The sequence below is a fragment of the Silurus aristotelis genome (genome assembly GCF_946808225.1).
Source record: "Silurus aristotelis genome assembly, chromosome: 11".
Lineage (NCBI taxonomy): Eukaryota > Metazoa > Chordata > Actinopteri > Siluriformes > Siluridae > Silurus > Silurus aristotelis.
This window is the reverse complement of record NC_139584.1, coordinates 55,001-67,010: the sequence shown is the minus strand read 5'-3', so window position 1 is coordinate 67,010 and position 12,010 is coordinate 55,001. Positions and strand designations below refer to the sequence as shown.

The window sequence follows — 12,010 nt, the reverse complement described above, 5'->3', positions numbered from 1 at the left end:
CAGAGGATCGCTGACTTACTGCTAAAAATAAACATCAGCTCTGGGAGGAATGTGTGACAGCTGAACCTGTGTGTGTGTGTGTGTGTGTGTGTGTGTGTGTGTGTGTGTGTGTGTGTGTGTGTGTGTGTGTGTGCGCGCGCTCACCACTGTAAGTATTGGAAAAGCAAGGTCAGTTCTTTGTTCACTGAAGACATTTGGGTTTGAGAAATATACGAGGGAAGCGAATACAAGTGCAAAAATATTTATTAAAGTGCACACATACAAAACAAACACAATTAAAAATTTACATAAAAAAACTAAAACAAAGAGCAAAACCTGAAAATTGGTACCAGGTTACAAAAATGAGCATGAACAAATACCATAGAGAGATAAACAGACAAGAAATGCATCAAACAGTGAGTCTATATACAAGCGTTAACAGACAATGAGATTCACGTGTGACATGTAACATGGCACCATGAGGTACAGTGGCTGATTCGAAATGTAGTTTGTGAGCACAGTCCTGACAGAGACCACCCAAAACCTCTTAAAAATTCATTCCGGGGTCCTGGGTAGCCGGCCTTGTTCTGTGAGAGTCTGATGGCTCACAGGGGGAGCGAAGGATTCCACAAAATCAGAGAGGGGAGCAAAGCTCTCTGTGAGGCCGGAAGGGAGAGTAATGCCTTCAGTGGAGCAAAAAAAGCAGAGCAACAACCTGAGCTGAGCAGGATGGCATAGTATTGTCCGAAGAGGAAATAGTGACATCCACTGTGGGGTTTATAAGAGAAACATCTGCCCCCTGCTGTAATCTTCATTATTAGAGGTACCAACAAAGCCTGCACCTTTTGATCTAATTAGGCGTGGAGGCTCATATTGGTACAGAAGTTCACTCAGATACTGCGGCATTAGAGCGTTAAGTGCTTTATTTAATTCAATTCAATTCAATTCAATTCATTTTTATTTGTATAGCGCTTTTAACAATGAACATTGTCTCGAAGCAGCTTTACACAGATAATGTGGTGAATAAAAGTGAATATGTTCTTTATAAGTAAGTTTGTCCCTAATAAGCAATCCGGTGGCGACTGTGGCAAGTAAAAACTCCCCGAGATGGCATAAGGAAGAAACCTTGAGAGGAACCAGACTCAGGAGAGAACCTCATCCTCATCTGGGTTGCACCAAATGTCCATTTATAGCAGATATACGATGTTGCTGGGTACAGTGGTGATGATCAGAAGCGAAAAGTAGTCCTGAGTCAGTGTAGCAGACTGTTGACATTAACTACAGTCCAATCCATCCTCAAAGCTCCCGTTCTTACTCCAGAATTTCATGGAACCACCCAAGGCATTGATGAGAAACCATCCCAAGCTGCACATCGAAGAGAACACTATCCAGAGACAGGCCTGGATGAAGTGGGAACATCCACGGAGGGAAGAGGGGCAGGAACAGTGATCACTGGAACCTCAGGAACATGTTTAACTCAACCGAAAGAGAGAGAGAGAGAGAGAGAGAGAGAGAGAGAGAGAGAGAGAGAGAGAGACAGAGACGAGAGAGAGAGAGAGAGAGAGAGAGAGAGAGAGAGAGAGAGAGAGAAGAGGGTGACAGGAAGAGAAGGATATGGATTATTAAGTCTCCTGATTGTTGTATGAAAGTTAAGTCACTGTGCAGTTTGGACTCTGGTAAGATTCACTCTGGCAGCAGAACTAAAAGGGAGAAGCAGAAGGAAACACAGACATGAGGATCTCTGGGATAAGAGACGACCCACCACACCACCATCAACAAATCTGAGTGAACGTGTGAGAGTGAGGAGACGACAGCATCCAAATATCCCAGTTCACCAAACACTCCATATCCATGATCCCTCCAGATCTGCTCCTTTACCTCACAAACACCTACTGACTAAACACTCCACTAAATAAATATGTGTTCAGCCTCGACTTGAACACTGAGACTGTGTCTGAGTCCCGAACACTGATTGGAAGGTTGTTCCATAACTGTGGGGTTTATAAGAGAAACATCTGCCCCCTGCTGGAGTCTTCATTATTTGAGGTACCAACAAATAGCCTGCACCTTTTGATCTAAGTAGGCGTGGAGGATCATCCTGGTACAGAAGTTCACTCAGATACTGCGGCGTGAGAGCGTTAAGTGCTTTATACGTCAGTAGTAGTATTTTATAATCAGTGTGATGATTTTGATGAGGAAATAAATGAAATGAAGTCGTTCTCTTGAATAGGAGTGAAGCTTTGTAATTGATGGTCTGTTATAATGACACTGCTGTCTACAGGGTTATTTATAAAATTATTTTAATCATCTGGATTTCTTGCCTGATGTTTTCAACTTTATTATTGAAAAAGTTGCTGAAATCATTACTACCTATTGATGGTGTGCATGTGAGGCAGTGCTTTTATTTCCTGTTCATTTTGCTGCAGTACAGAATAAAAATCTAGGATTCTGCTTGTTATTTTCTATGAGGGTGGAGAAATATGCTGATCAGCAGCACTAAGAGATTTTCTAGAACTCAGGAGATTCTCCTTCTATGCTATTTGAAATACTGTTCATTTTGTTTGACGTCATTTACGTTCTAATTTCCGAATGGTTTTTTAAGGTGTGTGTATGATCATTATACCACTGTGCTGATTTTTCTCCCTGATCATTTTGGTCTTAAGTGGAGCTCCATCATCTAGAGTGTAACGGAACGTTGATTCTAGATATTCAGTGGCCCAGTCGAGCTTTTCAGGGTCAGACGGAGATCTAATTAATATCGTAAATCCTGGAAGATTATTAATAAAACACGCCGCTGTAGTTGACGTGAATGTGTTTTACACGGTAACGTGGTGAGGTACTAAGGCAGTGACTGAGGCAGATTTTAAAAGAGATGAGATAATGATCTGAAATAACTTCAGACTGTGGAATTATTACTAAATTTTTATTTATTTGAATTCATAAAAATATAATTCATAATATATTATTCATTTGGATTATTTTTAATCCAAATGTTAATAGCAAATCGAGAGTGTGTCTCCACTATGAGTGGGTCCTATAACATTCTGATTAATTCTACTGAATCTAGAATGAACACAACAGCTGCTCTTAAGGAGTTTTCCTGATTATCAAAATCAATATTAAAGTCACCAATAATTAATGCTTTGTGTAAAGAAGAAGCTAAATTTGTGATGAAATTGCAAATTCTATTTGGGCCCCTGGGGGTCTATAAATAATAATTAGTGGAATTGACTGACTGGACCTGCTTTTGGACACTGAATATTTTATGTTGGGGTAAAGAACTTCAAATGTTTTACACAAATGTAATGTAAATGTTTATACGTCAGTAGTAGTATTTTATAATCAGTGTGAGATGTAATTGGGAGCAGTGTAGATGATTAAAACAGGGCTGATGTGATCATATGTTCTAGATCTAGTGAGGACTCTTGCTGCTGCATTCGGAACTAACTGAAGCTTATTTCTGCACTTACTCCAACACCCAGACAGTAAAGCGTTACAGTAGTCTAATCTAGATGTTACAAAAACATCTACTAGTTTTTCTGCATCCTGTAACGACATCATATTTCTAATTTTAGCAAGATTTCTAAGGTGAAAGAAGGAGATCCTGGTAAGAATGGAGTCAATAATCACACCAGTGTCTTTTACTGTTGCACATGATTCGACAGAAAAACTATCCAGAGATGTTAACCCAAACCCAATGGTGTCTAAATTTATGTGTAATGATCAGAGCCTGCATCAACTTCTTCAGCAGTTTGTTATATAATGTGGGATCAGACCATATACTGTGTGTGTCTGTGTGTGTGTGTGTGTGTGTGTGTGTGTGTGTGTGTGTGTGTTTTGTCTGTTCAACTCTATGACCTCACTCCACTAATCTATAATATAAAACCTAAATATATTTTAAAGATCTGGATTGTGTAGAGCTGCTCTGCGACTGAATCAATGATAAAGAAGACAAATGGATGCTGGCGGTGATGTTCTTAAGTGTGTGTGCTGATAAAAAAAAAAAAGTTTTTACAGAATACAATAGAAACATAATTATTCATATTTTTACAACATAGATGAAATAAAAGCATTTCTTCAGTGAACAAGCTTCCAGTCAGACAAAAATCAGAACTCTGTGAGAAGGTGATTTCAACGTGAACAGAAGCATGACACACTTTCACACTCGTTTGCTTAAATTAAATAAATGCTTTATTTTTAGAAACATTTTATGTTTTCCGTTGAGCTGGATTTGGAATTAGGGGTTAATTTCACCCAGAAATGGTTCTTTCCTGATGTGCTGCATCTTGTGATTCTTGCAGGATTTCCTCATGCAAATGGTTTCTGAACCCCAGCATGATCTCCAGGTCTTTGTTGTGGAGGATCTCCTGCAATGAGAGCAGTGTGTGTTTGTGTAAACTCATAAATCCATTTCCATGAGCTGCTTTGACCATCTGCAGCGTGGTGGAGAAAGAGGTCTTCATGTCCTCACATATAGGAAACATGCAGCAGGTCCAAAGGTTATACACACACAGGCCTCCAGAGAACCTGATGTCCTTCACACTCAGTCCCCAGTGGCTCACACACTCACTAAAAGAAACACCAAACACTTCTAAACTACCCACATCTTCACAGCAGAGCACAATCTTTTTCAGATCATCCTGAACACCAAATGCCACAGTGGCAAACTGTGTCCTTCCATCCATAGACACAGCGAATGAGTGCATGAAGGTGAAGGAGGGGATGGAGAGACTTCTTTCCACCCAGCAACTACTGATAATGGAGTTCTGGCCCAACATGACTCCTTGCTCTAACCTGGAGAACTCCACCACACTGCCCTCACACACTCGCACACTTCGATGGATTATGCTCTGTATGACACACACGTTTTTATTCTCACACACATCCAGAGGACAGGAACTGAAGGTGATGGTCTGGAGACAAAGTTCTTCTCGTAGACACATGTCTACAGTAAGGTGGAACAGGTACTCATTCATGGTGCCCAGGTGGTAAAATTTTGATTCGTTGAGGATTATTACATTCAGCGGTGTTCCTCTGAGATGCTGAAAGATCTTCTTTCTGACTTCTACCAGATCTTTCTCCTTCTTCACAACATTCTCAGTGTTGTTGGTGTACTCGGCCGTAGCGCTGCTTCCTAAACTCTGCAGAAAATCCCCGTAGGCATCAATCTCACAACTCAGAGGTCTAATTTCTCGGTAGAGGTCCAGCAGCGTCTCCACTGTGCCATGACTGATGTAGTATGTGCTGTCAGTGTAGACCACGTCATCATCCTGCTTCCTGAACACAGCGGCGCTTCTCTGCATTACTTCCACACTGGGTTTGTGCAGGAACCGGTGGCAGGTTCTGTATTCCACATCGCGGACAGGTGGCTCATCTCCAGGTTCCAGAACAAACACACCATGTGATTGGCCGATGGACAGGGGGGAGGGGTGTGCCAGGGCAGTGAAGCCAGGTTTATAAAACTCAATACTCTGAGTGGCACTGTAGAGCTCCACGTCATCAGCACACGTGACCAATACACCAGGGTTCATGTGAGCAGGAAAGTCCACATACATGAGCAGCTTTAAATCCAACATCTGATACACACGTTCTCCTAGAGGAACAGCCATGAAGATCTTTCCCAGGGCACTGGTGTGGGGTAAACGCTGACTCCACCCACCTGCACATGCGCGCACACTCACATGCACGCGCGCACACACACACACACACACACACACACACACACACGCATGCACACAAACACACACACGCATGCACACAAACACACACACGCATGCACACAAACACAAACACACACACACAGTATATGAGCAGTGTCATATTTTCTCTGATTTTGATTTACAGTTGAAATAATCAGATCCCTTGGTTCTCAGAGTGGGGTCTGTGATGACATCAGTGACAATTTACTGGAATAAAATAATTATAAACTAATATTTAAAAAAACATTAATAATAATAATTATTATCATTAGTATTAATATTATCTAACAGTGATTAAATCCAGGTTTGTTGGCTAATGGCTTTATGGCTAAAGCAGAAACAAGTACTACAAGCAATCACATAAACCGGCACACGGGGGTGCTGTAGAGACAACTTATTAAAATTGTATATAAATATTAAAATTCACCACCTCCACTGTCATACCATAAGCCACGCCCCCTCACTGTGATTCTGAGCAAAAATGTTTTTCTTTGGACCTTCTGCTTATGTACAGAAGTTATCCATGATGCTGCATCTAAAACATTTCTCATAATCAGTACTTTGTTTTTGTGTGTATTTAGAATATGAGCATGTTCTAGAGGAAGCATCATCACAGCAGAATGGATAATAACCATGACCTTTTTTGGCAGCGAACTTGTGGAAAAAATTAAGTTGTGATCATGAGAAAACAAGAAAGGAAAAAAATATATTGTAATGCATGGCCTCCTTGGACTTCTTTAGCTTCTGTACATGTTTACAGAGAAATCGTTTTACAGAATCACCTCAAGAATTTACACATCACCTGAGGACACGCCCCAGTAGGAGGAGCTACACACGTAAAGCACGCCATGCTAACAATAATCCTCCAGACTGTTAATAGGCTTTTAATTAACTGATTAATTCCACCAATCTGAGGAACATCATATTATCAGAATAACATCAAGGTGATTGAGGAAGGTGTGTGAGATCACCAGCGTGGATGAGGAGTACTCTGAACCTGGATAAGGTATCTCCATACTCATCACTCAGGATCTGGAGAACATGTAGTGTCGAGCCTCCGTTACCTGAAAACACAAAACACACACACACACACACACACACACACACACACACACACGTTATATTTAGAATATATAATTATATTATAAGGGGGGAGTGGTGGCTCCAGCGGTTAAGGTGCTGGGTTGCCGATCGGAAGGTCTGGGGTTCGAGCCCCGGTATAGCCAAGCTGCCACTCTTGGGCCCTTGAGCAAGGCCCTTAACCCTCTATGCTCCAGGGGTCCCTTACGAGGGAAATATCAAGGTCCGTGACGTCGGAGTGACGTGGGGCCGCCTTCCCGTGGGCTCACCACCTGCAGGAGGGACCGTAAGGGACGGTGCTGTGAGGATTAGGCAGCAGTCGAAGGCGGGGGTCTGCTTAGACTGCTGCCCCCGCGACCCGGATTACGGATAAGCGGGAGAAAATGAATGAATGAATTATATTATAATTATTATTTCAGGTGATTTTCTGCTTCTGTACTTGCCGATCTTGTAGCCTGGAGGATCTGCGACCACACGGTACCCAGTGAGTGGAAGCTCGCGCCTGAGAATCTTCTCCTGCAGCTGAACTTCATACCAACGTCTCTGATCTTCATCTACTGCTGTGATCACCACCAAGTCCCAAAACCCACCTGGTTTCACCTCAGCACCTGAAATACACACACACACACACACACACAGACACACTAAAACCTGCCTGTACCAGGAAGTGAACATCTGTACAGTTTCTCTGTTTTACATAAAGATATTAACGCGGTAAGTAAAATAGATGATAATAATAATAATAATAATAATAATAATAATAATAATAATAATAATAATAATAATAATTACCCCTGAGTGTGTTGTATTCTTTCAGCTTTTTGTTGGTGGATTGTTTCAGTTTTGTGTTTTTAATTTTTTCCGTCATTGTGAGATTTTTCTCTCTCACTAATTATCAATCAGAATCCGGTTTAAAAAGATGTCTATGTGGTTAACTTGTTGATCATCTGTTAGATCATTTATTGATCTGTTCTAATAATTTAATCTAATAATCTGAAATTGATTTAATCCGCGGAAAAAGAAAACGCTCTGCTGACGTCCACGGGTTTTTGTTTTACCACCGCTATTCTGAAGATCTGATTCCGATTGGTGAAACGTGGACGTGAAGTAGCCAATCATAAAACACTAAACAGCTGTACTAGCCAATCAGTAGTCAGGGGCGGGGTTAACAGCACGCAAACACAAATGTCGCTGCAAAGTTTCTGACGCCACTTCCGGGTAAATAATCTATAAAATCTCTGGCTTTTTTTTATATATATATAATTTTATGATGATTCATTCATTCATGTACATTTAAATGTTTGTTGTGTTATTTATAACCAAATAATACAATTAAAATTTATACAAAAATGTATACAATTGAAAAATGTTTGATTACAGACAATTATTCATGGAAATAAATATATAATGATGATGATGATGATGATGATGAGGATTATTATTATTATTATTATTATTATTATTATTATTATTATTATTATTATTATTATTAGTCGTTACACACAGTTATGTTTAAAGGTTTAGAAAGGATGAGCTAGAAAAGTGCAAAAAATCTATTTTAAATAACGTCTCTATCATTTAACATCAAACATAAACATTCATCTTTATGACTTTTATAAAGTTTTGCTTGTGTGTTTGTGTGTGTGTGTGTGTGTGTGTGTGTGTGTGTGTGTGTGTGTGTGTGTGTGCGTGTGTGTGTGTGTGTGTGTTTCAGATCACTTAAATACCTGAAGATTCGTTCTGAAAAAACTGAAAGATTTGTGGCTGCTGTTTTTACCTGAGAATGAGATTTTAGTAATGAGTGATGTTTCATGTCTGAGTGTTTCTTTGTCTCTTTAACACACTAACACTTTAACACAGAAGCCAAGAAATCAATGGGACAAGAAACTACACACACCGTGTCATTAACAGCTTGTTCAGTCTAAAGGCTCTGGACCATCACATTATCTCTGAGGAAGAGCTCAACTGACAAGTTCGTCTCAGATTTAAAGCTTTGATTTAAAAGTATTATCTATCATTCGGTATCAGCAAACATGTTGACGTTAACCTCACATCTCTCTCTCTCTCTCTCTCTCTCTCTCTCTCTCTCTCTCTCTCTCCCTTACACACACTCTCTTTCTCCCATTACCCTCTGTCCTCTACATCTGCCTCTTTCACACCAACTACCTGCATGTCTTCTCTCACCACATCCATAAACCTCCTTCTTGATCTTCCTCTTTTCCTCCTTCCTGGTGTCTCCATCCTCAGCATTCTCCTACTGATATATCCCATGTAACTCCTGCTATCACTCTTCTCCACCCACTCCACCCTGCCTGCACTCTTTTCTTTACTTCTCTAACACACTCTCCATTACTTTGCACTGTTGACCCCAGGTACCTGAACTCCTCCATCTTCTCCACCTCTTCTCCCTGCAACCGCACCCCTCCACTGCCCTCCCTCTCATTCACACACATGTACTCTGTCTTACTCCTGCTGACTTTCATTCCCCTTCTCTCCAGCACATATCTCCACCTCTCCAGGCTCTTCTCCACCTGCTCCCTACTCTCACCACAAATCACAATATCATCCACAAACATCAAAGTCCACGGAGACTCCTGTCTGACCTCGTTCTTCAACCTGTCCATCACTACTGCAAACAGGAAAGGGCTCAGAGCCGATCTTTGATGCAGTCCAACCTCCACCTTGAACCAGTCTGTCGTTCCTACTGCACACTTCACTGCCATCACACTGTCCTCATACATGTCCTGCACCACCCTCACATACTTCTCTGACACACCAGACTTCCTCATACAATACCACAACTCCTCTCTCCACCCTGTCGTACGCTTTCTCTAAATCCACAAACACACAATGCAGCTCCTTCTGACCTTCTCTATACTTCTCCATCAACATCCTCAAAGCAAATAATGCGTCTGTGGTGCTCTTCCTCGGCATGAAACCATACTGTTGCTCACAGATGGTCACCTCTTCTCTCAGCCTGGCTTCCACTACTCTTTCCCAGAACTTCATGGTGTGACTGATCAACTTAATTCCCCTGTAGTTACTGCAGGTCTGCACATCTCCCTTATTCTTAAAGATCAGTACCAACACACTCTTTCTCCATTCCTCAGGCATCTTCTCACCTTCCACAATCTTGTTGAACAATCTGGTTAAAAACTCCACTGCATCTGTCCTAAACATCTCCATGCTCCTACCGGAATGTCATCTGGTCCAACCGACTTTCCATTCTTCATCCTCTTAATCGCTGCTCTCACTTTCTCCTTACTGATCCTATCCACTTCCTGCTTCACCATCTCCACACCATCCAACCTTCTCTCTCTCTCATTTTCCTCATTCATCAGCTGCTCAAAATACTCCCTCCATCTTCTCAACACACTCTCCTCACTAGTCAACACGACTAGTCAATTTCCATCTCCATCCTTTACTGCTCTAACTTGCAGCACATCCTTCCCAGCTCGGTCCCTCTGCCTGAACAATCGCTACAAATCCTTTTTCTTCTTCCTTAGTGTCCAGCTTCTCCTACAGCTCCTTATATGAGGAGCATCTCCTTGTACTCCTGCCTACTTTTCTCGAACCCGGGCCGCATCATAACCACTTGACCACCAGGGGTCCCCAAGCCTCAATAATGATATAATTATAGTTAATGGAGGTTTACTGTCCCCAAGATGAGGTGCTGTTCTCTTCTTAATCTGGTTCCTTTCATGACTTCTTCCTTATAACATCTAAGGGAGTTTACTGACTCGCTCATTAGGAATAAACTTATAGGGAATCAATTATTATTTAAAATTGATATAATTTATTTATTTTTGTGAAGCTTTTTTGGGTCAATGTACAAATAACACAATGTAACCGAAGGGGATGTGTGTGTGTGTGTGTGTGTGTGTGTGTGTGTGTGTGTGTGTGTGTGTGTGTGTGTGTGTGTGTGAGAGAGAGGGAGAGAGAGAGAGAAAGGGTGTGTGTGTGTGTGTGTGTGTGTGTGTGTGTGTGTGTGTGTGTGTGTGTGTGTGTGTGTGTGTGTGTGTGTGTTAGAGAGAGAGAGAGAGAGAAAGGGAATGTGTGTGTGTGTGTGTGTGTGTGTGTGTGTGTGTGTGTGTGTGTGTGTGTGTGTGTGTGTGTGTGTGTGTGTGTGTGTGTGAGGGAGAGAGAGAGAGACAGTGTGTGTGTGTCAAGTCAAGTCAAGTCAAGTTTATTTGTATAGCGCTTTTCACAACAGACATTGTCTCAAAGCAGCTTTACAGAAAACAACAGTGAAGGTGAATGGTGTGCGTTTGTCCCTGATGAGCAGCCGTGGCGACAGTGGCAAGGAAAAACTCCCTTAGATGATATGAGGAAGAAACCTTGAGAGGAACCAGACTCAAAGGGGAACCCATCCTCATATGGGTGACATCAAAAGTTTGGTCATAAATCTTTCAACAATACAGAACAATTTGTGATCATCATAGATCCAGCATCAGCTTCTCCATGCCAGGGCCTTTAAACACTCGGCATCTACTTCTCCATGATCATCCATAGGTCCATAATCTTCCCGAGGTGAGACGTGACTGGAGCTGGCCAAACCTCAGGATGCCTCGGGATGGGGAGAGAAAGAGAAGCAGTGGAGAGGAATTAGCGTAGCTGCTGTTCATGATATTAACAGCACAAGTTGATAATGTGCATGTGATCAGATGTTCTGGAGCACAAGGTTATGATGTGATGTGTGTGATGTGTGTTATGTGTAGGCTTTGCTAAAAAGATATGTTTTTAATCTACACTTAAACTGGGAGAGTGTATCTGAACCCCGAACACTGTCAGGAAGACTATTCCAGAGTTTAGGAGCTAAATGTGAAAATGCTCTACCACCTTTAGTGGACTTTGCTATTCTAGGAACTACTAGAAGCCCAGAGTTTTGAGATCTCAGGGAGCGTGACGGATTGTAGCGTGTTAAGAGACTGGATAGATACATGGGAGCCAAACCATTTAGTGCTTTATAAGTGAGTAGCAGTAGTTTGTAGTCTATTCGAAACTTAATAGGAAGCCAATGTAGGGACGATAAGATTGGGGTTATATGATCGTATTTTCTTGACCTAGTAAGAACTCTTGCTGCTGCATTCTGAACTAACTGAAGCTTGTTTATTAATGATGCAGGACATCCACCTAGTAATGCATTACAGTAGTCTATTCTAGAGGTCATAAACGCATGGACGAGCTTCTCTGCATCAGATATAGATAACATATTTCTTAGCTTAGAAATATTTCTAAGGTGAAAGAAGGCT

General features: G+C 41.5%; 1 protein-coding gene and 1 long non-coding RNA gene across 2 annotated transcripts in view; one reads left to right on the top strand and one right to left on the bottom strand.

Moving 5' to 3' along the window:
* Positions 1-3,998: 3,998 nt before the first annotated feature.
* fpgt (fucose-1-phosphate guanylyltransferase) lies at positions 3,999-7,850 on the bottom strand. Its single transcript, XM_083554819.1, has 4 exons — positions 7,551-7,850; positions 7,202-7,366; positions 6,650-6,742; positions 3,999-5,638 (listed from the first exon to the last, which is right to left on the bottom strand). Exons 1-4 carry the CDS (start codon positions 7,624-7,626, stop codon positions 4,230-4,232), a joined length of 1,743 nt encoding a protein of 580 aa, XP_083410945.1. The 5' UTR covers positions 7,627-7,850; the 3' UTR covers positions 3,999-4,229.
* Positions 7,330-12,010, top strand: part of LOC310733519 — a 16,673-nt gene continuing 11,992 nt past the window's right edge. The window contains exon 1 of the long non-coding RNA XR_014535806.1: positions 7,330-7,472. This is a non-coding gene — a long non-coding RNA (uncharacterized lncRNA). The remainder of the gene's footprint in view (positions 7,473-12,010) is intronic.